Source organism: Podarcis vaucheri (genome assembly GCF_965113315.1).
Source record: "Podarcis vaucheri genome assembly, chromosome: 1".
In the NCBI taxonomy this organism is placed as follows: Eukaryota; Metazoa; Chordata; class Lepidosauria; order Squamata; family Lacertidae; genus Podarcis; species Podarcis vaucheri.
This window is the reverse complement of record NC_138759.1, coordinates 124,744,823-124,772,419: the sequence shown is the minus strand read 5'-3', so window position 1 is coordinate 124,772,419 and position 27,597 is coordinate 124,744,823. Positions and strand designations below refer to the sequence as shown.

Sequence of the window (27,597 nt, the reverse complement as noted above, 5' to 3'; positions counted from 1 at the left end):
TCTTTCCATTAAAGTCATTTTCTTTTAGGGTGGGGAGAAAAGGAAAAAGGGGGGGGGGAAGAAACCCAACACAGGAAAGGAACATTGGGAGGGAGGGGGGAGAGGGAGAGTCCCTGGCGCTGCATCCGCAGGCTGTTTGAAAAGTTTACAGGCTTTGCACCAATGGCCGTCCAGGGCCTGTTTTGTTTTGTTTTTTTCCCCGCCTTTGCCAATGAAGTCATGGGGGAAATATGGCATTCCTCTCATAAAGTAAGAGGGCGAGGAGGGGCTGGAAGAAGGGGGGCGAGAGAGAGAGAGGCAGAGGAGCGGAGTTAAAGCTACAGGAGGCCTGATCCGTGCAAGAACCGGGCTTCCTCCTGCGTCGGGGAGGAGCGAAAGTTTTGCGTCCCGCGGACGGCGGGGAGGTTTGGGGAAGGCGCTCGCTCCCGGGGCGGACCTTGCTCTTGCAGTCGCCCTACCAGCAGCAGCAGCACCCAAGCAGAAGGGCACCCCCCACCCACCCACCCACCCAGCCAAGCACCCAGAAGTGGCTGATCGCGGCCGTCCGGGCAGCCTCCCGCGATGGACGCGATGCAAGTGGAGAAGAGCAGCGCGTACGTTTCGCCGTCCAGCCCCGACGGGCCTCTGGATCGCGGCAGCCCTAGTCCGGCGCCGTCGTCGGGCAGCCGTAGCCCCAGTTTGCAGCCGGGGCCGACGGCGACGGGGGCTCCGGGAGCTCCGGGCGAGGCGGTCCGCGACAGCTCTCAAGTGAACGCCATCACGGTGCTGACACTTTTGGACAAGCTGGTCAACATGCTGGACTCGGTGCAGGAGAAGCAGCAGAAGATGGAGCAGCGTCAGGTGGACCTGGAGGGCTCGGTCAAGGGCATCCAAAGCGACCTGAGCAAGCTGTGCAAGCAGCACACGTCCACCAGCAACACGGTGGCCAAGCTGCTGGAGAAGTCGCGCAAGGTCAGCGCCAACACGCGCGAGGTGCGGGAGCGCATGGACCGCCAGTGCGCGCAGGTGAAGCGGCTGGAGCACAACCACGCGCAACTGCTGCGCAGGAACCACTTCAAGGTCCTCATCTTCCAGGTAGGTCGGGGGTGGGGGATCTGGAGAGAAAGGGCCGGGGGTACTGGGGACAGGGGTGCCAACTCGAATAAAATATTGGCAGCACCCCCTAAGCAGTCAAACTCTCTGGGGGGCGGGGTTGGGGGGCTTGCAAATAATCTCCTAAAACTAAGAAAGCTTGATTGCACTTTTCCTTCGGGATCAAATCAATATTATTTTGATCTGTTGTCGTGGGGCCCCTAAAAATCCCCATAAACTGGTGCCTACTCTATTTGGTAATCTGGCACTGGGGGGGGCAGGTAAGCCCCACCCCAAATAATTGATTTCAAGACGTGGCACATGGACACCATTTGAATGGCAATGCCCATCAATTGGGGGGGGAGGAGTTTCAACAGCCGCAAATACTTTATGGGGGGGGACAAAGGGACCTCAGTCCTCAGCGTTGGCTCCTGTGGGTGGGGGTGAGACGAGGGGAGATTGGGGCCGCAGGGACAGGCTCGTCCCAGAGAAATGTTCAGCTAGCCACTGTTCAGCAATTGCCAGAGACCTCCGAGGCAGGGTGGTGCAATGGTTAGAGTGCCTTTCTATCCTGGGCAAAACCCACGTTCCAGTTTTCACTGGGTCATCAAGGGTGCTGGGCAAGCCTAGGCCAACCACTATCCCTTAACTTAGCTGGTTTTTGGACTACAATTCTCATCATCCCTAGCTTGTGGGACCAGTGGTTGGGGGTGATGGGAATTGTAGTTAAAAAACTACTAGAGTCCCAAGTTTGGGAAACACTTCATTAACCTATTTCCTAAAATTCATATGCCTCTTGGTTGTAGAAAACCTCATAGAGGTTTACAAAAACTTAACCTAACCTGCGACGCCCTGATTTCTCTGAAGGAAATGTGGAATATAAACTAGTCATCCAAGCAGTCCTTTTCCTGCCATACAGACTGTATTCATTTATCATTGTGCTTTTCCTACTCTCTCATCCACTCCCCGTTGCTCACACACGCCAAGATCTGGCAAAAAGAAAATATTTGCCCTTGGTCAAGTCTTGCTGGGAAACCCATTGCAGCAGGAATCCTACCAGATGTGTGCTGCGGTTACTATCAGCACATGCTCAGAGGCACAGTCCGGATGGTTGCCTCACAGGTTCCAGGTTTGAGTCTAGACATGAAAACAGGATCCTTAGGCCATGGTAAGCCAAGGCTGAAACTCGGCCTTGCCAGTTTTCAGTGCTTAAACATCATGCCTGCTGCATGCCATACTCACAAAACTGAAATTGGTATGAATCATCAGATCTGTGTTCCCAAATTCCACTGAGCAAACACAGGTCTTATTTATGTAGTCTGGAAAAAATGATCCGTTAGCTGCTGGTCCTGTGATTGGTGCTGCCGATGGAACACGCCTCCCACTGAATCCTACCTAGTTCCTTTGCAGCAAATGATTGTCAGCTCCGATATGCAGCTAAGCCAGCAAAACGGTCCTAGAGTCTGCTCCTGTGCATGTTTACACAAAACTAAATCCCACTGGGTCTTACTCCCAAGTGAATTATGCACAGGACTGCAGCCGCAAATGCATCTTTGCTTGAGTTCAGTGATAAATGTGTTTTAAAAGTAGATGAACCTCTCTTTCAAAAACTGGCACGGCATCTGCTATATGGTTAGTTTTTAAAAAAACCCAGCAACAACCACCACTTTGGTTTGTATGCTTTTTCTGTCTGCGTAGTTCTGCCAGTGGTCAGCAGATATCGAAGTATCGGACCGCTCCACCCTCCAGAGAAATAAGATCAGAAGTTTGTGTCGAACTTACAAGCAGTTATCCATGGTGTTGTTACTTGGAGAACCTGTGGTTCGCGGATGTTCCCGGTCCGCCCCCCCCCCTGCTTTGCCATTGGCCACGCTGGTCAGGATTGATGGATGTTGTAGCCCAACAACATTCAGAGAGCCATGAGTTCAAGCCTCACCCTCACCTGTTTTGCAGCAAGGCTTTTTTTGTGACAGTGCTCACCTGTACAGAGCATCGCACCTTCTTCTTTTCGCTGCCCACGGGGGTCATTTTGTTCTGGTACTCCCAGCACTTTTATCAAGATAGCAGTACAGGGCACCTTATTTTTTTAATATTAAAAAAATATTTAAATATTAAATATTAAAATATTAAAAAGAGAGAGAACACGGTATGCATGTGTATACTTACCTGCTTAAAAAACAGTCACACCTAGCTCCTGGCTGTTAAAAAGTAGTTAATGGACTTTGCTACCCTGAGCAAATTCTTCTGGCTTCTCCACCCCACTCCTTCCTTCCCCACGGGTTTATGCATCGAGCCAGCCTAAGCTTTTCCCGTCGCTCTGCAGCCATCGGTGCTTGTTGATAAAGCCCCGTTCTTCATTGTGTACAAAATTTGAGCTCAGGTTTCCTGGACATCTGCCTCCAATTTGATGTTGCTAAATATATTATGCTGCAATATAGACAATCCAGTAACGTTTTGATTTGTGGGCCTGCAAAGTATACCAAGTGCTCTCCTCCCAAGATCTGACCTTCTCCTTGTGCTAAAGCATCCTCGTCTTCGACAGCACTTACTTTTGGTTGTTGTTGTAGAACAGGAGTGGGACATCTCAGGCCTCTGGTCCAAATGTGGAAGCCCTCTTAAGCTTCTCTGTCTGTCTCCCAGGCTCCAAAACCCCCTTGAATGTTTCTGCCTGGGTGGAATGTCCTTGAACTGTGATAATCACAGAATCATAGAATTAAAGGGAGCGCTGAGGGTCATCTAGTCAAACCCCATGCAATGCAGGAATCTCAACACATATTCTCCCATCCAGTTGGAAACCAGACCAGACCCTGCTTAGCTTTGCAAATGTGCTAGCTAGTTTTATTGCTACACCACTAGCATGGTGCCTCTGGCTTGCCTGGACAGGGGATAGAGAGATCCAGTGGGCAGGTGTAGAAACTTGTCTACTCTACAAAAGTGAAATTTCCTTTCATTGCTCCACCCACTTTTCCCTCTGGCCACGCCCAGTTCTGGCATATGCTGCCCGCCTTCCAATGCCACTCTCAGGCTGAGAAATGTCTCCCACCCCCGCTGTAGCCTGCTCCTGTGGAGCTAGCTTGGATAGAGGAATGTTTTTGCCTGGCGCCTAAAGGTGTATAATGAAGGCACCAGGAGAACCTCCCTGGGGAGAGCATTCCACAGACAGGGAGCCACTGCAGAGAAGGCCCCGTTCTCGCGTTGCCACCCTCCGGACCTCTCGAGGAGGAGAAACACGAAGAAGGGCCTCAGAAGATGATCTCAGGGTCTATATGCTGCCTGACCTCCAGGAATGCAAGATAGCATGTGTGTGCACGCATGCATATTTTCCATTCTGTTTACCCTCACAACAACGACCCTGTAAAGTAGGCTAGGCAAAGAGGTAAGGGTGCTTCAACGAGTGTGCAGCTTGTGTATGCAAACAGTAGAGCTGTGCACTTGTGCAATTATTCACACGTGGCATTCAAAGGGTGCCAGTTTTGTGCACACCGTGGTTGAGAGAAGTAATGCAACAGGTGCGCACTCTTGTACAGACAGCTTGTCCTTGTGTTCAGTTTGACATGTGAACCAGGTTGCTCAGTGAGATTCAGATGCTCCTGAACTACAACTCCCATCATCCAAGGCCACTGTCTGTGCTGTTTTAGGGCTGGTGGGAGTTGTAGTTCAACAACACCTGGAGGGCCAAAGCTTCCTCATGCCCTAATTGCTACATTAAAGGTAAAAGACCCCTGACGTTAGGTCCAGTCGTGGACAACTCTGGGGTTGCTGCGCTCATTTCGCTTTATTGGCCGAGGGAGCCGGCGTACAGATTCCGAGTCATGTGGCCAGCATGACTAAGCCGCTTCTGAGCAGCGCATGGAAATGCCATTTACCTTCCCACCAAAGTGGTACCTATTTATCTACTTGCACTTTGATGTGCTTTCAAACTGCTAGGTTGGCAGGAGTTGGGACCGAGCAACGGGAGCTCACCCCGTCATGGGGATTCGAACCGCCGACCATCATCCGAACGGCAAGCCCAGGAGGCTCAGTGGTTTAGACCACAGCGCCACCCGCTTCCCAATTGCCACATTACACCGGCACATTTTGGCTCTTCACCACCCTAGCACACCCCTCGTGTAGAGAGGAGAAGCCACATAATTTTTTCCAGGGCTGCTGAGAGGTTTCTGCAGTGTAGGAAGGAGCACACATCTGTGACTCCCACACAGGCGAGCAGATAGACAAGACTAGTCTTTCGTACACAAATGTACAGCACCGTCAGCTGCCTGTCTTGTCAGAGATAATAATGTATGGGGTGTTTCTTTTCTAAAATCAGCAGGAGATGGTCAAAGTCCAGAGTAAAAAAAAAAAATGTCAACCCCACCCAAATTGCAGATTAGTGTTTTCCTAGGCAGGAAATGTGACAAAAAAACCTGTTTTGAACATTGCAAAGAGCTTAAAGCAAGTAATGAATTATGTAACGAGTTAACAAGCTATTAAAGGGGTGGGGGGAAGAAGCCCGTATTTAGAGAGATCTATGCACGATGTCAAGAATAAATTACGGGAACAAATACTGAGCCATGCTTCAGAGCTGTGTAAGTGAGTTTGCTCCAGCTAACTCAATGGGCTGTGTTGGACCCTCGAGGAAGCAGGCGACGTTCTCGCTTTCTTTTTTCCACCACCCAGAAAGAACACCCCAGGCACACTGCCAGAGAGATTGCAATGAGAAACCTGCCCCCCGTGCCTCAGAGAAATGTGCCCAGGAATCTTGACATTTTCTTATCAGCAAGAAAATACCACAGGAAGGTTGCAGCCCTGTGGAAAATGTTGAGGGAGTTTCTCCCACCAAGCCCGGCGGGACATGTTTCCCAGCAAATATGCAAAAGTTTGGGCTGTTAGTTGACCATATTTAAGATTACACCCAGTACTGCATTTTTAAGACATGGGGAGAACTTCTACATGCCACTCCCATGTCCAAAGTTCAAGGCAGCCATCTTGCCTAAATAAGTAAAGCTAGTTAAATCTACAGAGAGGTGGGAGAACCATTCCAATATCCTATTTGGTTCAGACAACTCCTCCACTGAAACACTAAGGGGTTCGGAGATATTCCTCTGGAAGAATTCTGCGTATTTTGGGGCCTGTTTCATAGACCATTTAATTCTTCTTACTTGTGTTGCGGCATTTAAACCTACATAAATTGGGTGTGAGCCGCTGACCGGGTGCCAGTCAAGCATTAGCTTGGCCGCTAGAGGTAGGTGGTTACTGGATTGATCATTGTCTACTTTGAAATAAATAAGTAACTGCTTTCGAGACAGGTTGGTGAACTGCAAACCCCAGAAACAGCTCAGCCGTTTTCAGGCCTTTGTCTTTGAAGGAGTCGAGGAGGACGGTGTGATTTCTGCAGTCACGACAATTGCCTCAGCTTTTTCTAGTGTGATTTAAGAGGCAGCCTTTGTCTCGAGGTCCCCTCGGCAGAGACAGCTGTGATCTCTTAAACATTACATTGTGGACAATGACTGAGATTTGCTTTCGGCAAGTGACATTTCTACCTTGGTGTTTTGTAACACTTGGCCAGCGTGTCTGTTTCTGCCCGTTTAGCGATAGTCTCGTGCTGTTGTTTCTGGAATGCTGAAGAAGTCTGTGAATTTCTCTTGAAATGGCTTCAAGTTACAAGAAAGGAAGGAGGCAGAAATCTTGCTCAGTTAGGTTCTTCCTTTGGGTGGAAGATCTCTACATCGGTATACCTGTAGATCTAGTTTTCCACTGCTGCCAAAGGTGCAGATGACTGGGAATAATTTCCATAGGGCCATGGCACACATTTTCGCAGGAGCAAGGCTAGCCCACATGGATCCCTTTTCAACCCATCTTTCAATATGGCAGGCATCCTATGAACCCTCCCTTTGGAGGTGACCATACCAGAAACGATGGAGAGACGCTATGATCATAACCTTTATGGAGTACTAGAAACACTTCCCATATAAAGTGGTACCTTGGTTCTCAAACTTAATCTGTTCCCGAAGTCCGTTCCAAAACCAAAGTGTTCCAAAACCAAGGCACGCTTTCCCATAGAAATTAATGCAAAATGTATTGATCCGTTCCAGGCTTTTAAAAGCTACCCCTAAAACAGCAATTTAACATGAATTTTACTGTCTAACGAGACCATTGGTCCATAAAATGAAAGCAATAAACAATGTACTGCAGCCACACAATCAATCAATCAGTAGCTGAACTGGGTTCAACACAACACAGTCACAAAAAAACAAAACAAAAAGAGCCGCAAAAACAAATAGCAAAACAAATAGCAAAAAAAAGACCTCAGTGTAACACTCAAAACGGAAGGGTGGCACTCAAATCGGAAACATAACACTCAAAATGGAGCATGTTCCGCTTTCGAAAAAAGTTCGCAAACCGGAACACTTACTTCCAGGTTTGCAGTGTTTGGGTTCCAAGTTGTTTGAGTGCCAAGGCGTTTGAGTGCCAACGTACCACTGTATCATCTCTGTGATCCTTACAACAACCCCATAAAGTCAGTGTTATCATCTCCATTTTACAGACTGGGAATGGGGGTAGATTCTGCTCAGATAGAGAGAAAATGCCTTTCCTTAAGGCACCTAGTAAGCTTATGAAAAAGCCGAGATTTGATTCTTACGGGGTTTGTGTTTGTATTTGTTTGTTTCTCTCTCTCTCTCTAAAAAAGTATCCTGTAGTAGTTAGTGAGAGTGAAAACACAGCTTCATGTTCCAGGCAGTGTAATAAAAAAAATGAATTAAGCAAGGTTTTCAAATTCAGTTTGTTTTCCCATGTATATCAATATTTTATCAGGAATCTATTATAAGATTTGCTCTCTCCTCCTGCCTCCCTGCCAGAACTGCAGACAGGCAGGCTACCAATCAGCCCAAAGCTATCAAAAGGATGAGCATTGAAAGAAATGTTTGTATTGTGTACGCCTTCCCCCTGCTTAGCGGATGATGTTCCATTTTCTACATCATTGCTCACACACAAACCCTATTCATCTCCGCTTTTGCTAGAATGCAATCACATGGGGTACGTATGTTGCAGATTAGAATAGTGGCAGAAACAAGTATCTTTGCAGGCTTCTGTGTATCGTTTTCCAGCAATCGCAGTTTGTTGAGAATACAGTGGTACCTCGGGTTACATACGCTTCAGGTTACATATGCTTCAGGTTACACACTCCACTAACCCAGAAATAGTACCTTGGGTTAAGAACTTTGCTTCAGGATGAGAACAGAAATTGTGTTCCGGCAGCGCAGCAGCAGCAGGAGGCCCCATTTGCTAAAGTGGTGCTTCAGGTTAAGAACAGCTTCAGGTTAAGAACGGACCTCCGGAACGAATTAAGTACTTAACCCGAGGTACCACTGTATACCAAAATAGTTTGCTCAGAGCATGGCAAACCAGTACCTTCCTTGAGTGATCCATTTTTGCTTTATTGCATGTGGGATTTGCGGAAGTGAAAATATGTCAGGGCATACATTGATGCTGGGTGTTTTGGGGTTGTTTTTGCGTATGGGCTATTCTTGCTAATTCTTGAAAGTGTTGTGTACACAGAGAATATCTTGACTTACTGGTTACATTTTTATCTCATTCTTCCCACGGTGAGTTTAGGACAGTTGCCATGGTGCGTTTGATTACCACTCCAATATATCCAATACAGTGGTACCTCAAGTTACATACACTTCAGGTTACATACGCTTCAGGTTACAGACTCCACTAACCCAGAAATAGTGCTTCAGGTTAAGAACTTTGCTTCAGGATGAGAACAGAAATCGTGCTCCGGCGGTGCAGCGGCAGCAGGAGGCCCCATTAGCTAAAGTGGTGCTTCAGGTTAAGAACAGTTTCAGGTTAAGAACGGACCTCCGGAACGAATTAAGTACTTAACCCGAGGTACCACTGTATATAACAATTGTGGAAGGCAGGATCAGCCAGAAATGCCGAACCTGTGGTTCTCCAGATTTTGGACTCCAACTCCCATCCTCCCTAATCATTGGCCCTGCAGGCAGGGGCTGATGGGAGTTGAAGTCCAGCCCAGAGCTGCGTGTCGGTAGAGCATGAGACTCTTGTGTATTGTGTGTTCAAGTCACACATTGTGCAAAAGATTCCTGCATTGAGAGGGGTTGAGCCAGATGATTCTTGTGGTCCCTTCCAACTCTACGGTTCTATGATGCAGGAAATCCAGAGCTTGAGCATCTGCAACTCTTTACCCACTCCTCTGCTCTGATTCCAGGTACCGTATTTTTCGCTCTATAGGACGCACCAGACGATAAGATGCACCTAGTTTTTTTTTTTGGGGGGGTGAAAACAAGAAGAAGAAGAAAATGAATCCCAGAAGCCAGAACAGCAAGAGGGATCTGGCTTCTGGGATACTGTGTGGCTGTTCTGGCTTCTGGGATAACCGCGCCAAACCTCTTCAGGGCAGCGGGATGAAGGCTTCCCCTGCCCAGAAGAGGCTAAGGCAGAAGCCAGGACATGCGCCACACTGAAGGGGCTCTGCGCAGTTCTCCCTCTTTGCGCAGCGCCTCTCTTTTGCAGGCTTCCAGGAAAGGCGCCTCGCTGAAGCTTTCCGCTGCTCCCTGCAGCTTGTGGGGCTGGCAGTGGGGAAAGCCGACCATACATTCGCTCCATAAGACGCACAGACATTTCCCCTTAGATTTTAAGAGGGGAAAAGTGTGTTTTATGGAGCGAAAAATACGGTTGCCGTGTTGCCGATGAGAAGCAAGCACAATTTGCCAGGCAACTAAGCAGCAAAGCATTTGTAAAATGGAAAAGGGTTGGTTCTTCATGTCTCGCAGGAAGTTGGTGCGTCACATGTATAATGTATCGCATGCAAGTCAGGCTAGTAACTACCGGACTTATTTGCAAGGCTGTACATTTTTGTTCTCTTCACACTAGTTGTCATCTAGTCCAGTGTTTCCCAAACTTGAGTCTCCAGCTGTTTTTGGACTACAGCTCCCACCATCCCTGACCATTGGTCCTTCTAGCTAGGGATGATGGGAGTTGTAGTCCAAGAACAGCTGGAGACCCAAGGTTGGGAAGCACTGATCTAGTCTTCAAGCACGAGCTCTAAATCAGTGGGAGGGCTTTCAGCAGCTACGCCCCCAGGCAACTCTGCACCCCTCCTCTGCTAGAAAAAAAAAATAATCTGCTAAGAATTCTTGTATAATGCAGTCTGGCCATTTACTGGTTAAAAGTTGGACTTGTTTTCAAGTATCAACACTGTTAACTCTGGATAGAGGGCCAGTCGTAAACTTTTGAGGACCAATCCGATCCGTTCAGAAGAGGAGCTCAAGGGGCAAGGGAGTTGAAGGGCAGAATTGCTTGTAAAACCAAACTTTTTCTTTTTCTTTGTCTTTTTTTAAAAATAGAATCAGCAGTGTGCATTCCATCCCCTTTTTTAGCAGTGGTCTGGAGTGCACAAAATCTAAATTTGAATCAACTATACAAGACATTCCACTCAGTTCTTTTAAAAAATGGGAGGGGGGGAACCATGCGGCTTTGAGAAGGGAAAGAAAGCTGTTTGGTTTTGCCAAGTTTAATATAGGGGTATGTGTGCGACGATGTTTTCGTGTTAAACGTCTCTTGCACCGTTAGATGACAATACTTTAAATAAATCAAGCAGGCCTGGTGGAAAACATTTGGCTCAGGTTGCTCGCTAGCTCGCTAACCTCCTGTCCTTTCCCTCAGGGAGGAAAAGACTCCACCTTGCTGCTCATTGTTCTGCTCGCTGTGCAGTTCTCAGTATTATAAAACCAGAGGAGGAAAAGGACCCTGGCACGCTAGCAGGTTCTGCCTTCCAGTTTTTAATGCTTTGCCCCGAGAGCAAACTTTGAAGTGTTCTATCTTGCTGCCATATCAAAGGCTCTGCATAGACTTACCAAAGATAGACCTTGTTGGACTACAACTCCCATCATCCTTGGCCCTGCTGGCTAGGGAGGATGGGAGTTGTAGTCCAACAACTTTTGAGTACCCAAGGTTGAGAAAGGATGCCCTAGACCAGTGTTTCCCAAACTTGGGTCTCTGGCTATTTTTGGACTACAATTCCCATCATCCCTGACCATTGGCCCTGCTATCGAGGGATGATGGGAGTTGTAGTCCAACAACTTCTGAGGCCCCAAGGTTGAGAAAGGATGCCCTAGACCAGCGTTTCCCAAACTTGGGTCTCCGGCTGTTTTTGGACTACAGTGCCCATCATCCCTGACCATTGGCCTTGCTAGCGAGGGATGATGGGAGTTGTAGGTTTTAGGTTTAAAAGGTCACGAGAGAAGCTGAAGAAGTGCAAAAGAAGGGAGATAGTATTGGTGTTGTAAGAGTTGGCAAGGTGCTGTGCTGCCAAGATAACAGGGTTCTTAAGAAGAAAGATACAGGGATATAATATGGTTGGTTGCTATTTTTTTAATTGCTCAGGCTTTTCATATCCGTGTTTTCTAGAAACCCATTTAATGGCAATTCTCAGAGTTCCTTACTGGTCTCAAAAGAATCCAGGCAATAGAGATCAACTTTGGTCAGTGGCATGCAGTCAGTGAACATGGAGAGCTAGGCTAGTCCCCAAAATGTTCCCAGTAAATTAGAGTATTACAATATTAAAGTCTGGTGCCTCCTTCCCAAAGCCCAGGAAGCTTCTACCCAGCTCAGGGAAGGAGGCACAATGCTCATACACATTTGTCTCCCCGCCCCTCTTTGCCTTCACAAGCTGGTGCCTCTGATCCTAACTGTTCCCCTATGAAAAATTTCACTGCACGCCACTGGTTTTGGTGGGGAAAAGGGAGCGCCTTAATTCAGGGGGATTTTTTTTTGTTTGTTTGGGGTTGTCACCTCCCCCCCATCCCTAAGATCTTCCTGGCCATGTGGTGAGGAGAACTTTGGACCTGATCGGAAACCCGGGAACAAAATTCTTGGCGTCACGAAGAGGCTATGGTCAGGCCCTGGGAAGTCATCATGTCCTCTGAGCTCCTCTCAAATTATGAATCGTAGACCTGCAACTGCAGACCTAGGAACTAGGGCATGGGTAGGCAAACTAAGGCCCGGGGGCCAGATCTGGCCCAATTGTGCTCTAAATCCGGCCCGCAGACGGTCCAGGAATCAGCGTGTTTTTACATGAGTAGAATGTGTGCTTTTCTTTAAAATGCATCTCTGGGTTATTTGTGGGGCACAGGAATTTGTTCAGTTTTATTTTTATTTTCAAAATATAGTCCGGGCCCCCTAAAAGGTCTGAGGGACAGTGGACCGGCCCCCTACTGAAAAAGTTTGCTGACCCCTGGACTAGGAGCTTAGGAAGTCCCAGCCAAAGTTTTCCGCACTGAGAGAGAGAAAGAAAGAGTTTTGGATTTGATATCCCGCTTTATCACTACCCGAAGGAGTCTCAAAGCGGCTAACATTCTCCTTTCCCTTCCTCCCCCACAACAAGCACTCTGTGAGGTGAGTGGGGCTGAGAGACTTCAAAGAAGTGTGACTAGCCCAAGGTCACCCAGCAGCTGCATGTGGAGGAGCAGGGAATCGAACCCGGTTCCCCAGATTACGAGTCTACCGCTCTTAACCACTACACCACGCTGGCTCCCTCTGGAAAATGGGAAATGGTTCTCCCTTAGGCCTGTTTTTACACAAAAAACAGGATGGCCATATTGCCTCCAGGGCTGAATGTCTCAACCACTCCCATCTTCTTGGCAGCAACCCAGACCCTGGGTGCCTCTGTAGCTCCTGAGACAGAGGATTTAAGAATCTTTGGAATGCATTGCTTACCGCCGCGTTCAGGCCTATTTTTATAGCTGATGCTGGAACACAAGGAGCACTTAGCCAAACAGGGAGTCCCAATTGCCCTGTGGCCGTGCTCAAAAAGCTTTCCACTCTTCTGCCACACTGCTTGCATTTTCTGCATACTGGGATAGACGGGCAATGCGAACATGTGTACACACAAAGAGGCTGGCCCATAGATAAAGCTTTCCTCATTCACTTCAGCCCCAAAGCACTCGCAAAATTATGAGATGTTCAGCCCTGCAGGCTGCACAACTTTCTCTGCCAAGAATGTCCACATCTAGGGAACAACTTCGCCACACCCTAGAACGGATCATAAAACATAGCCGCCATGTTCAGGTCTCTCCCCCCCCCCTCCCATCCACTCTAGGACTTTCCAGGCAAAAGCCTTCACAGAGATCTCTCTTATATGACCTTGATGAAGAAAAGACCTATTAATTATTATTATTTTGTCCACTCCCTAGTTTAAAAAAGGAGGCGAGTGGAAAGTGTTGTACACACAGGATGAAAAGCTTTTTTTAAAAAAAAAAAAATCCCGTCGTTAATGTGTGCGGTTTCATTCGCTAGTGAACAACGAGCTTTTAAAAATCTCCCGGAAACGAGCGAAAATCTCCCAAAACAATCTTGACCTCTGGTTTCTCTACAGTAAGAACCTGTAGAGTTTGAGGTTTCTGCATTAGCCTTCGGATTACCAAAAAACAACAATAGCACCCAGACAGATTAAATCCATGGCTTTCTTTTAGCCGGAACTTGCCGGAACTCAGTTTCTGGGCGCCATTGCCATTCTAAAAGAACGCGTGAGGTGTTCGTGGTGAGTTCTGGCACCTCTTTTCCTAGAAAAAGAGTGCTGATTAAATCTGATACTTTGTGTTCCTCAGAAAAACCGTTCCTACCCCTTACCCAAAATGGAAGTGAAAATAAATGCATATGGTTTAGGTTTGTGAGCATGTCACTTTCCAGTTTCTGGGAATCACCGTTGGGGAGCAAAAGTGCCGTTGCCCTCAGATCCCACTTGTAAACCATAGCCGTCAACGTTTCCCTTTTTTAAATAATAATAATAACAATAATAACAATAATTTATTATTTATACCCCACCCATCTGGCTGAGTTTCCCCAGCCACTCTGGGCGGCTCCCAATCAAGTGTTAAAAACAGTACAGCGTTACATATTAAAAACTTCCCTGAACAGGGCTGCCTTAAGATGTCTTCTGAATGTCAGGTAGTTGTTTATCGTTTTGACATCTGATGGGAGGGCGTTCCACAGGGCAGGCGCCACTACCGAGAAGGCCCTCTGTCTGGTTCCCTGTAGCCTCACCTCTTGCAATGAGGGAACCGCCAGAAGGCCCTCGGCGCTGGACCTCAGTGTCCGGGCTGAATGATGGGGGTGGAGACGCTCCTTCAGGTATACAGGAAATTCCCTTTAAGGGAAATTCCCTTATTCTGATTAGGATTCCTCACAAGAAAAGGGAAAAGTTGACAGCTATGTTGCAAACTTCCTCCAGGCATCTGGTTGGCCACTGTGAGAACAGGATGCTGGACTGGATTGGACCCTTTCCTGATCCAGCAGAGCTCTTGATACATTGTTTTTTTCTTTATTAAAAGAAAAACTTTTGTACCTTTGCACGCCTCTTGTTTCCCTCTCCTTTAGATATACCGTCCCGTCCCAAGCTTGGCTTCCCTTTCTTCCTAATGTGGCTGCAGGAGTTGTTACAAATTGCAAACGGCACAGAATACCTAACAAAACACAGAAATGACTGTTTGCAAAGCCTTATTAAGCTTTGGCATTGTTCCTTTCTGCTTTGTTGGAACCACATGACCTGCATGATTCCCCACCCCCGCCCCGCTTTGGTTCAGAATAAACGTCATTCAGCCAATCGTGCACCACAGCAGATGAGCAAGCTCGTGTTGCCACTGAAAACGGAGAAATTCAGGTCTTTTTTATTAAAATAAAAAAGCAAAACACAGTAACAACAATGTGCAGTTTAATAGCATGTGGGGACCAGGAAAATCTCATTAAATGAGAGCTTAGGGGTCACTGAATTTGGTATTCAGTGCCACTCCAGTTAGTAAATATTTGATCTTAAAATGGAAGGAGCCAGAAGAGGAGAAAAATACCAAGAAATGTCATTGTTCGGTTGCCTTTCGTGCTGCTTGAATACCAAGAGACTCCCAGCTCAGAAACCTGCCAGCTCAAAAATCAAGAGGAAGTGGGGCCAGGAGGCCAAAGACGCAGAAAATTTTAATGGTGTCTTAAAGAAACTGATGAAGCAGCTTATGAGACCATTAGAGTTTATGCCACCGTAAACCAATTCAGACATGCTATCACAGTCCTGTCACAGATCTCTGCTGCCTTGGAATGATGAGCTCACCTTCTCACTGAAACATTTGGCTTTTCCACGTCCAGGGCTCCCATTTGCACATCACAGTCAGCCATAAACCAATAGCGTACTGTGCATGGGTTGATCACTCCCGCTTTGCGCTTCTTCCTGCTAGCCCTGGAGAGAGAAGCAAGCCACAGTCCCGGGTTTAGCATTAGGTCCAAACCAAGGATTGTGGTTTATTTCATTTCCCAGAAACCACAATCTGTAGCCACTGATTGTTCTTGAATGTGGTTTGTTTGGAGGGATCACGGTTTGTTAACTCTGCATAGCAATAGAGAGGAGCAAGAGTGCTCAGCTAGGTGGTCACAGTCAACCACTAACCATGGTTTACAGTGACATGCAGATTTTTTCAGTGGAAGAGGTGGAACAGTTGCCTCCCAAGTGCTTATGAGGCAGTATAGTGGTACCTTGGTTCTCAAACTTAATCTGTTCCGGACGTTCGTTCCAAAACCAAAGCGTTCCAAAACCAAGGTGCGCTTTCCCATAGAACAGTAATGCAAAATGGATTAATCCATTCCAGACCTTTAAAAACAACCCCTAAAACAGCAATTCAAAATGAATTTTACTATCTAACGAGTCCACTGATCCATAAAATGAAAGCAATAATCAGTGTACTGTACTATGAAATAAATAAGACAGTATTGTAGATGATAAAAATTATTATTTTTCCTTACCTGCACTGATGATAGTCATTGTTTGGCTGGGGGGCTTTTATCCATTTCTGCAGTCACACAATCAATCAATCAGTAGCTGAACTGGGTTACACACAGTTGCAAAAAAAAAACAAAAAAAAACCCCCGAAACAGCCTGCAAAACAAAAATGCAAAATAAATAGCAAAAACAAAAGCGCCGAACTTAATCCGTTCCGGAAGTCCATTTGACTTCCAAAATGTTTGAAAACCAAGGCTCAGCTTCTTATTGGTGTAGGTGCCTTGGAAACAAATAGCCGACAGCCAGATTGGATGTTTGGCCTCCAAAAAAGTTCGAAAACCAGAACAGTTACTTCTGGGTTTCCGGTGTTTGGGAACCAAGGTGTTTGAGTACCAAAGCGTTTGAGAACCAAGGTACCACTGTCTTATCATGTGAGATGACTGTGCCAAGTGCTCATTGCACATAATGAGCTTTTATCTTTTACAGCTTATTGCTGACTAATTTTTAGCATACCTTGTGTCCCTGCAGATGCTGCCAGACTGCAGCTCCCATCAAACCTGCCTATTGGCCATGTTGGCTGGACCTGGTGGGAGTTGGACAGTGGCGTAGCATGGGTTGTCAGCACCCGGGGCAAGGCAAGTAATTTGCGCCCCCTCTGCCCTAGGGGCAGAGAGCTGCGAGTGCGAGCGGCCCCCCCCCCGCAGATGTTGCACCCGGTGCGGCCGCGCCCCCCTGCACCCCCCACGCTACGCCACTGGAGTTGGAATATAACTGCCTTTTGGAGGGATACAGGATTGCATCCCCTGCCTGCAAGCTATCGGGATATTAATGGTGGGCCCCTTTTATTCAGTATGTAGCATTTGTAAACGAAGAAAGAGACCAATTACCAATGAGCCGACATCACTTTGCAACAAGATCAAGCCATTCTGTGTCGTCAAGATGATTTGACCACACTGTGCGAAATTTTATTTATTTGAAAAAAACTCTCTTGTTAGATGTCAAAGGCTCTGCTTGGTCCTCTGCCAAGCATAAGTCAGAGAGAGTTTTGCCCATGTAAGGAGAGAGAATTTGTGATTCAGAAACAAATTGGAGTTAGCCATAACCCAGACTAAGGCCTCAAGGCAATGTGCCAACAGAAGAAACTGTTTCGTTGCCTTGATTCCACAGGTTCCCACGAAGGACAATAAGCTGCAGCCTTTCAGCTTGCTAGGTATCCAAAATGCTCCTCCCAAAAAAGGTTTATTTGGCTACCCATCAAGAAACATGCCCAGATGAGGAACGAACCTGAAAAGAATGATGCAAAATGCTTTCTTAGGGGTTGACTCAGTGCAACTTCTGAGGCCGATTTTAACAATACCCCTCAGTGTTTAGGTATACATACCTGGGTACAGTCTCGCTTTGGGCGTCTCACCTGCAGCTTTCCCCTTTAAAGTGCATGCTAGTAATGGATCCAACCCCTGCTTGTTTGCATTCTCTACAAGGAATGACAGGGTGTTGCTTCTGAATGAGTCATACTCAAATGAGACTGCTTGAAATCTATGGGCTTCTGGTAATCAACTCTGCTTATTTCAATGGGTTTATTCTGAGTATGGCTTAGCACAGGGGTCAGCAAACTTTTTCAGCAGGGGGCCGGTCCACTGTAAATTCAAATCACTCTGCAGCTAAACTGGTCTAAAGTTCATTGTCCATATATTTTCAGTTGGGGATGGGCAGATCAGGACGCACGGGCCGTTTGCTAAATTATCCACAGTAGGCTTGCAAGGGTTTGTGACTCCAATTTGCTTAATAAGAGCAACAACTAAAAGACTCCACCGCCCCTAAATTAGATGGTTGGAAGCCATGATCTGCAAGTGCCTTAAGTATGTATGCATTTACGTTTATATGCGGGTGGCGCTGTGGGTTAAACCACAGAGCCTAGGACTTGCCGATCAGAAGGTCGGCAGTTCGAATCCCCGCGACGGGGTGAGCTCCCATTGCTCGGTCCCAGCTTATGCCAACCTAGCAGTTCGAAAGCATGCCAGTACAAGTAGATAAATAGGTACTGCTCTGGCGGGAAGGTAAACGGCGTTTCCGTGTGCTGCTCTGGTTCACCAGAAGCGGCTTAGTCATGCTGGCCACATGACCCGGAAGCTGTATGCCGGCTCCCTCGGCCAATAAAGCGAGATGAGCGCCGCAACTCCAGAGTCGGCCACGACTGGACCTAATGGTCAGGGGTCCCTTTACCTATTTTACCATTCCGTTGTATGGCTCACTGGGTCTAAAGTAACCTAAAACCACTTTTTGTATTATTTTCTCTTCTAAAAGCACAATGAGCACAACAACCTTGTTTCCCAATATGTCATTTAATGAAACAGATGATGGGAAACTCCCAGGCTCTGTAGAACATGATGGCTCTCTCTATTTCAGAACACAATGGCTCCCTTGAACATTGTGAAACAAACACCAAGACCTTAACAGTGTATCTTTTTAAAAATTTGAAATGTTGATCTGGTGTTTTCCGTGAGGTTAGCGAGGGGCTTTTGGGTGTGTTTTCTAAGCGATTACTTGAGTGCAAGATGGCATCTGCACATGGCATTCAGAATCTCAACCCTGAGGCAACTTTGCCAATAACCTTTCCTCCGGGAAACCGTTCTGAAGAAGGGGTTGCACTTTCTTTTCACCAACAGCCGACGGGTTCAAAAGCTACATTATATCTGCCACGTTTTGCAATCTGTTTCTTGCTGGGAACAGAGTTGAAACAATTGCAGGATTTCAGCTGCACCGCCACCCTTCTCAGTGTGGAGGCAAATTTATCTCGTGAACATCTCGTTCAAAATGATAAACTAAGTATATAACCCTGACACAGGCAAACAGAAAAATGCAGATATTGCAAATGGCAACAGAATTTTTTTATTTTTATTTTTGCAGTGGGGAGAGAACTTCAGAAATGTCAAAACGGTTAGATTTTTCCAAGCCCCAACCCTGTGCCAATTTGCTGCCCAGTTCATTTCAAGCTTCTGGGACATACCCTGCGGAGCTGTGATGTTTTTATAAGCGCACATTTCTGAAGGAAGGACTTTGCTTGGTCCTCCATAACCTCTTCTTTGTTTGGAGGAGATTCCTTCTGAAATATTTGCTTTTCCTGAAGTTTCTTGGCTGTGAATGTTACCCACCGCATTCCGTTCCAGAGCTGTGAAGAATGGCTGCTATTATGACTTCTAACTGTAGGGTTTTATTTCCTCTCGGATTGGTATCGGTTTCCATCTACAGCGTCGTTCAGTAGTGGCCGTTGACCGTTGGGACTTGAAAGGCAGAAAGCAGAGAGAGAAAAACAGTATGCAGAGTCAGAACTAATGATAGTCAGAGAAGACTCATCCCAGTTCTGTCCCTATTCTCCTCCCTGCTAAGTTCTACCAGGGCTAACTGTTGACCAACATTAAAACGACTCTAGCTTAGTATTCTCCTTCGTGTGCTGCTTTTCTGCAAGCGGGGAGGTGGGGATGTCTTTGTGTGTATTCACTTTGTGAGTCCACTCTTGGGACACCTGAGTGTATCATTTGTCTCTTAGCCAATATCCGATATCACGATATGGTCTTCAACCCGGTTTTGGACGAAATATGGATGTATCTCCCAGCCCTACTAGATCGTAGTACTTAGCTTTGTCTTGTGTCAGGAAACAATAAGCACTTTGTTACTTGGAACTGTGCAAGAGAGGAGTTTTCCCCTAGAATAAGTTGTCTGATGGGAGAAGGAAATCTCTGAAGACTCTGCTGGGGTTCTCCATGTTCTGCTGATATATCATAGAGGTTGAGGTGTGGCAAACAACCAGCTGATTTCTACAAGTCACCCACACTCCTGACCGCTGACTGTGAGCCAGTTGTGGGGGGCACAGGGGAAGAAGAAGGGGGAGCCCTGTGCACAAACAGAAGTCCTTCCACAGGGCTTCTGCTGATGGGACTAGGCTTCTGAGTCAGGGGCTGTATATCCCATAGTTATTTATTTCTATTTTATTTACTTATTAGATTTCTAGACTGCCCTTCACTCAGGGATCACAGGGCGGTTTGCAATATAAAAACACAAAAATACATAGCATAGTAACCAACGAGAAAAATAACACACACACACAAAGACAGAGAGAGAGTTTAAAAGGCCATAGTACAGTATTTATTTCTATATCCATGGGGTTCATCATTATCGACACTAAAATAGACATGGTATGGTAAAATCAGTGCAGCCTTTCATTTATACTTTTAGTTATTCCCTGTAGGCGGACCAATTATCATTATGAAAGGAATCATGGACCAGATTGTCCCTTGACACCCCCCCCCCAAAAAAAAAGAAAGTGTATCTGATTTAAAGCACTTTGGAGGAGCTGTATGAGCATACGAAGAGCTCTGCCGGATCAGACTGGAGGGGAGTCCATCTCTTCTAGCATCCTGTTTGCACATATCCTACTGGGAGGCCCAACAGCAGAGCCCGGGGGCGGTTTATTTCAATCTCCTTTCTTCTCAAAAAATGCTTCATCGCATCATCCAAAGCTCAGTAGGTCCTCGGGGAGTGATGGCTGGCATTGTAGGATTCGGGCAGCTAAAAATGATTGAGAAAGAAAGAAAGAAAGAAAGAAAGAAAGAAAGAAAGAAAGAAAGAAAGAAAGAAAATGTGCCCATCTTAATAAACTCCTTAATAAACTCCAGCCGCCCAGAGTGGCTGGGGAAGCCCAGCCAGATGGACGGGGTATAAATAATAAATTATTATTATTATTATTATTATTATTATTATTATTATTATTATTATTATTACTAAAACATACAGCACATCAGCATTCAGTGAAAAACACACACACACACACAAAACCAGATCTTGTATGGGAGGCTGTTAGGAGGTGGTCCTTTGTGCTAGATCCTGGCACTCCTGCCCTTCCACCTTTTTAAAAGTTTGATTTTATTAATTTGCTTATAGGAAGGACGAGTGCCCTACCTGACCTCTTCATTTCCCCAAGTCATTTATGCATACGATTAGCAGCATATGAGAGCCAGTGTGGTGGTTAGCAAGTCAGACGAGGACCTGGAAGACCAGGGTTTGAATCCCCGCTCAGATATGAAGCGCACTGTGTAAACCTTGGGCAAGAAACTGCCTCTCAGCTTAGCCTTGTTGTTCTTGTGATTAAATGAGGAAGAGGGGGACACCATGTCTGCTGCCTTGGGAGAGGGGATATAAATGCAATAAGTAAATAAATAATAGTCAAACGTTATGTAGGGTTGCCATACAGTGGTACCTCAGGTTACAGATGCTTCAGGTTACAGTCGTTTCAGGTTACAGACTCCGCTAACCCAGAAATAGTACCTCGGGTTAAGAACTTTGCTTCAGGATGAGAACAGAAATCATGCTCTGGTAGCGGGAGGCCCCCTTAACTAAAGTGGTACCTCAGGTTAAGAACAGTTTCAGGTTAAGAACGGACCTCCAGAACAAATTAAGTTCTTAACCCGAGGTACCACTGTATTTCAAAAAGTGAAAATCCAGACACAATTTCCCCTGCAAAATTGTTGAACTTTGTGGGGGGGGAGTTTGGAGCTATTTTTAAGCAAAATCGGCAAAAACGACACTGCCGGCACGGCTTGCCATATGTCCGGATTTTCCCTGATATTTTTTTCCAGCAGGGGCGATTTCCTCCCGGACACTTCTTCTGACTGCAAACTGCAGTATTCTGGGTATATCCAGGAAATTCTGGACTTATGGCAACCCTAATGTTACGCAAAGCCATGGGCTCGTACTAAAAGCCCTTTAAGTACCTCACAGCATCCCTTCTATATAATGCCCCCAAATGCACCAGACTTCAGCTTTCTCTCATTTCCAACTCCGCCCCCCCCCCATGTGAATGCTATATTAAGGCAAGAAATAATTTGCAGCCGCTGTAGGTTCTATATTCGTCTTGGGAGCCAATTTAAAGTAAAACTGATTTAAGTCCCAGGTAATAAGGCAATCAGTCATAAATACCTACTTAAACAGCACCTCTTTCTTTCCTTTCCTTTTTTTCCTTTGAGTAATTTTTTTTAAGTCACTATAAATACGAGCGTTGTTGTTTTTAAGCACACATGTGCAAGCATCACTGCAAAAGCACACTTCTCTTTGTCAACAACACCAACAGGATTAAGAAACCCAGAAGTTAGAACATTTAGTTGCAGAAGAATCTTGTTCCATGTACATGCTGAATGCAACCCATTTCTGGTGGATGCTGCTTTTGGTTTGACGAAACTGCCAGACAGCTGTATTTTGGTTAGTTAATTATTTTATTGCCATTCTTCTGTCAGGAAACCCCAAGCAGTGTGGTTCCCAGGCAGTCCCCCATCCAGGCACCATCCATGTCCAACCCTTCTTAGCTTCAGTAGGTGGGCGGGTTTTCAGACCATATACCCCAGTATGAGTCTTCCCACCCACTCACTGAATAGCCAATCAGGCTGCTTCCAGGCAGCCTGTTTGTTGAGCGTTCGTCCTGATTCGTTTGCAGAAAGATTAGACAACGATGCCTATATTGAGTATTCATGTTGGTTTGCTAGCTGGGGTGATGTTTTAGATGATGTTGCATCAAAGCAAGCACAACCTCACCTTTTCCAGTATGTTTTCCCTTCGCATTTCTTATCACAAAAAGTCCAATCTTTTGGGGGGGGGGGGAGTTGGTTTGTTGGCACAAGACCTCCCGATCGACTTATTGCAGACCTGAATTTGTTGGGTGTGTGACTGAATCCCACCTGAAAAGAACAACAGGTTGAAAGCCCCCTCCATCTCAGAACCATGGATATACCATGAATGGGGGGGGGTCATTCAAAGCTTACCTATATATTTTTCATGCTGCTTTTGGAAAACAAGCTCATATGCCAGGGGTCAGCAAACTTTTTCTGCAGGGGGCCGGTCCACTATCCCTCAGACCTTGTGAGGGGCCGGACTATATTTTTTGGGTGGAGGGGAAATGAACGAATTCCTGTGCCCCAGAAATAACCCAGAAATTCATTTTAAATAAAAGCATTATAAAAACATGCTGATTCCCGGATTGTCCGTGGGCCAGATTTAGAAGGCGATTGAGCCAGATCCGGCCCCCGGGCCTTAGTTTGCCTACCCATGTCATATGCCATCAGTACATCACACAAGAGGTTATTGTGAAAATATTGAACAAAGTCTAGGATGGATGAAGGTATGGTGAGCGATGATTTGTATTTCTTTAGCCATCCTCTGCCATTACATACTGATTACTCATCACACCCATCATAGACATTTTGTGGCACCCAAGCCATCACATCCTTTCCAATATTTGTTTAAAGGTGTTCTGTGCATTTCATAATGCCTTGCCATGGTACCATTGTTGGCAATAATAATGATAATAATAATTTATTACATACCCCACCCATCTGGTTACCCCAGCCACTCGGGGCGGCTTCCAACAGAATATTAAAAATACAATAAAGCATCAAACATTAAAAACTTCCCTAAACAGGCCTGCCTTCAGATGTTTTCTAAAAGTCAGATAGTTGTTTATTTCCTTGATATCTGATGGGAAGGCGTTCCACAGGGCGGGTGCCACTACCGAGAAGGCCCTCTGTCTGGTTCCCTGTAACTTCGCTTCTCACAGTGAGGGAACTGCCAGAAGGCCCTCGGAGCTTGACCTCTGTGTCCGGGCTGAATGATGGGGGTGGAGATGCTCCTTCAGGTATACTGGGCCGAGGCCATTTATGATCTGCACCAACACTTTGAATTGTGCTCAGAAACATACTGGGAGCCAATGTAGGTCTTTCAGGACCATTGTTATATGGTCTCGGCGGCCACTCTCAGTCACCAGTCAACTGCCGCATTCTGGATTTGTTGTAGTTTCCTGGTCACCTTCAAAGGTAGCCCCGCGTAGAGCGCAATTAAAGACCACTTTCATTGTTTAGGGCACTGAGGGTTGTGTTCAACTTTGTCATATTTAAGAGTGTACCTTTTGAAATCAGCAGACTTGAAACAGTTGAGCCTGTTAAGTTCAATGGACCTGCTTTTCAGTATGCCTTCGTCTGATGCATAAAATAGTTAAAATGGTGGGTTTGGTATCAACAGAGCTGGTGGCCATGGAATATTTCCCTCCTTATTTTTTAAGGTTTATTTAATATACAAAGTGGGGGTGGGTGGTGGAATGATACAAGAGGCATAAGGCACAGATGGCATTAAACCAGCGCCTTTATGAAAGACAGTTATTGCAACAACTAAAGCAAATTTCACAGAAGAATGTGCATATCCCCAAGGCCAGATCTCATGCCCTGCATGCAACATAGTCTTTCTCCTCAGCCATAAATAACTCTCCTCAATTAACCTGGGATACGTCTTCATGAGTCCTGCTTTATATTATTGTCAGGGGAGTGTTAATGCTCCAGGCCGAGCATTTAAAAAAAATAAAAATAAAAACTCTCATAATTCTATGTACAAATCCCGACAAGCACCTACAATTCTGATAATTCTTTGTCATTGAACTATTTTTTTAATGGATTACCTTAAAACACCCCAAAGCGATTTGAGAATAAAGAGGACAATAGCGGTTAAACTTGCGTGAAAACCAGTTTTGAGTCCAATACTCAAACTGGGATAAACATCTCCACTTGAAAGGCATGTCGGAGAAGGACTGTCTTTGAAAGGCGCCAAAAGGACAACAGGAGATGGTGCCTGCCTGATTTGTAACTGGAGGCAGTTCCAATTTCACTTCCCCACTTGGTTTTCCCTAAGGCCCATGACACATACAAAAACATTGCTGTTGTTCCATGTTGTGGCTTGGTTTTGCAGCGAGTAAAAATGAGTGGAGGATGTGCGAGTGTCTTGTGTGCACCAGCGCATTGGTAGAGCATATACTTTGCATGTTTGAAGCTCCCAGATTCATGACGAGTAAAGAGCCTTGCATGGCAAGGCTTTGGGCCCCGCAGTTCCCTTAGATAAATAAACACACGGACACGAATGTTTAGGTCAGGCATAGGCAAACTTGGCCCTCCAGATGTTTTGGGACTACAACTCCCATCATCCCTAGCTAACAGGACCAGTGGTCAGGGATGATGTGAGTTGTCGTCCCAAAACATCTGGAGGGCCGAGTTTGCCTATGCCTGTAAAGTTGAGGTTAATGGGATAAAATAGGCCTCAACTTTATTGGTTACAGATGTGAGCAGTTTGGCTTAGGCATTGGGTGAAACTGGACTATATCCTGACTTCTGCCTGTCTGCAAGGAGTCTCATAAGGGTAAACCACCGGTAGGGGGAGCCTTATGATATGCATCAAATTGGGGCACCCCCAGGGTACCTGATGGGGTCGTGCTAAGGCCCTAGCCCATGCCCAGGCTTTGGACAGGAGCCATGCCCCCCAGATACCCTTAACGAGGAGGGGCAGGCAGAGGCAACAACCTCCCCTCCCATAAACAGGGCTTACAAGGTAGGCGAAAACCAAATGGCTAGTGCCAGTTTGCCAAGTGGGAAAAATTCCAACCTGGCCCCAACAATATGGTGGCTGACCTTAGTCCATAGCAAGGCCGCTGTCAAGCAATGCATGAAAAGAGGGCCGGTGGGCTGGGAAATCCAGCAAGGAGGCGAAAGGAGGTTGCCCCCCGGCCGCGCCGCTGTTTAACTGGCTAGCGGCCATGCCCCCCGGCTACCCCGATTGGTCAGCCAGGGGGGTGACGAGGCCAGGGGTCCCTATGACGCAGGTGGCATCCCTCCACCCACAGCTGGGTCACTGGGAGGTCGTGGTTCCCCTCAGTGCTGCCCCCCGGGAAGGGGAGTGGACTTTCAGAACAATCTCCTGGTTAGCTTTTCTGAGGCAAGTGGAGATACGCCGCTGCCAATTGTTTAACGGTGGTTTGGAGCCAATTTCAGACTATGGGTTAAACGTGACCAGGAGCCCTAGTTAGCCATAACCATCTTTAATCTTGCTGTTAAGGCCATCAGGGAGGGGCGTGTGAAGGGGAAACAGGAATTGTCCCTGCATCTTGCTCTCAACTGCATTAAGAAATTGGCAAGGTTAGATCTACACTGGCCTAAACGTGGAGCAAAATGAATTCTTCTACAATGCAGTTGACAGCTCGTAAGCCCATTACTCGTACAGCACGTAAGCGAACAATTCCACGGGGAGTGATTGTTACTGGTTAAATATACTGTGGCAGCAACAGCAGAAAAAACAAACTTCCTTTACCGCCTTATTCGAAAGAAAAATATTGATGTTGTTGAGGGCCGTGCCTTGTTTATCAAGTCTGTGCCATGTGAACACTGAATAAACACGATGTCAACTCTTTGCAGGAAGAAAACGAAATCCCGGCCAGCGTGTTTGTGAAAGAGCCTGTTCCCAGTATTACTGACGGGAAGGAAGAGCCTGTTGATGAGAACAAAACTTTGGAGGAAACCTTGCACACTGTAGAGCTTTCCTCGGAGGATGAAGCACCCCATGATGACGAGGGGGCAGACGATAGCATGGATGAGAAAATTGGGGAGACGAGAGCTGAGAAAATCAAGAGGTCCAGCCTCAAGAAGGTGGACAGCCTGAAGAAAGCGTTTTCCCGCCAAAATATCGAGAAGAAGATGAACAAGTTTAGCACCAAGATCGTCTCTCATGAGAGGAGGGAGAAGATTAAGAAGTCCCTCACCCCTAACCACCAAAAGTCCTCCTCGTCAAAAAGCTCATCTTTCAAGGTCTCTCCCCTCACGTTCAACGTGAAGAAAGTTCAGGATGGAGATCCCTCCGCAGAAACGGAAGACAAGCCGGCAGAGGCTACCGGCAGTGAGCACCCTGCAAACGATGAGGAGACATCCTTCACCGAGATTCACTCCGACCTGGCCTCTCCCAGTTCTCTGGCGGAGGAAGGGAAAGCCTTTGCTGACTCCCTGGAAAGAGAAAACGGGAGTGAAGGAGATGCAGTGGTCAACAACAACATCGAGCTCGCCATCGTTGAAGAAGGAGATGACTATAGGGCTTCGCTCGAAATCAGGCAGGAACTCTACGATGAAAGGAGCAAACCGACCAGCGGGGAGGTGGAGCACTCCGACGAAGAATCAAGCCAGGCCGCTGTCCTCCACGTCAACCAAACTGCATAAATCGTCTGAGCCGCCTTTTATGTTTCTAAATGCTTTTTTTTTTGTAGTTACATCAGTAAAGCAGGGCTGTTACACAATAAACAAGGGGCAACAGTAACCTAAGGTTGGAGTGGTTCTTTTTTGGACAGTTAGGTTTCCACAAAAGGCTAATTTCATACACTTAGATGGGAAATGAGGTAATTTAAAGGCAACTGCTGCATTTTGAAGTCCATTCCAACCTCTATTGCACACATCTATCGGTTATCGATTTCAAATTGCTGCAATCAATTGCAGATGGAGATGTATTTAAGTGAACCGGTTTAAAAGCAGCACTACCCTACAAATTGAATCAGGCTGATATCTGTTTCACTTCCACCCAAAGAATCTGGGAATTGTAGTTCAGTGAGGGTGCTGAGAATTCTCAGAGATTTTCCCCCTAAGGAAACTTCTACTCCCAGGACAAAAAAGGGGAGGCTATTAAACCTTTTTTTGGGGGGGGGTCTGCCTTGTAGGCACTATTTTCATCGGTGAAAAGCTCTCCTAAGTGCTAAGTTCATTCAAATGCGTTCCCCAGTGTTTTTTCCTAGCTGTGCGCTGCTTGGGAAAAGCGAGTTTACACTGCAGAGGACGAGAGCTGCCTTCCACTTTGCTTGCTGTGCCCTTTTGTCCACAGAACTGCTGACTGGGAGAGTGTGCTTGTATTGCCTTCTTTGTGAGTTA

At 46.5% G+C, this 27,597-nt stretch overlaps 1 protein-coding gene and 1 long non-coding RNA gene across 2 annotated transcripts; one reads left to right on the top strand and one right to left on the bottom strand.

The window, feature by feature from the left end:
• The first annotated feature begins 270 nt into the window (after positions 1–270).
• Positions 271–26,995, top strand: CAVIN2 (caveolae associated protein 2). Its single transcript, XM_082200264.1, has 2 exons — positions 271–1,074; positions 26,107–26,995. The coding sequence occupies exons 1-2, from the start codon at positions 562–564 to the stop codon at positions 26,896–26,898; spliced, it is 1,305 nt and encodes a 434-aa protein (XP_082056390.1). The 5' UTR covers positions 271–561; the 3' UTR covers positions 26,899–26,995.
• Positions 14,769–20,492, bottom strand: LOC309525319. Its single transcript, XR_014216141.1, has 3 exons — positions 18,843–20,492; positions 17,217–17,309; positions 14,769–15,298 (listed from the first exon to the last, which is right to left on the bottom strand). It is a non-coding gene; the product is annotated as an uncharacterized lncRNA (long non-coding RNA).
• Positions 26,996–27,597: the final 602 nt, after the last annotated feature.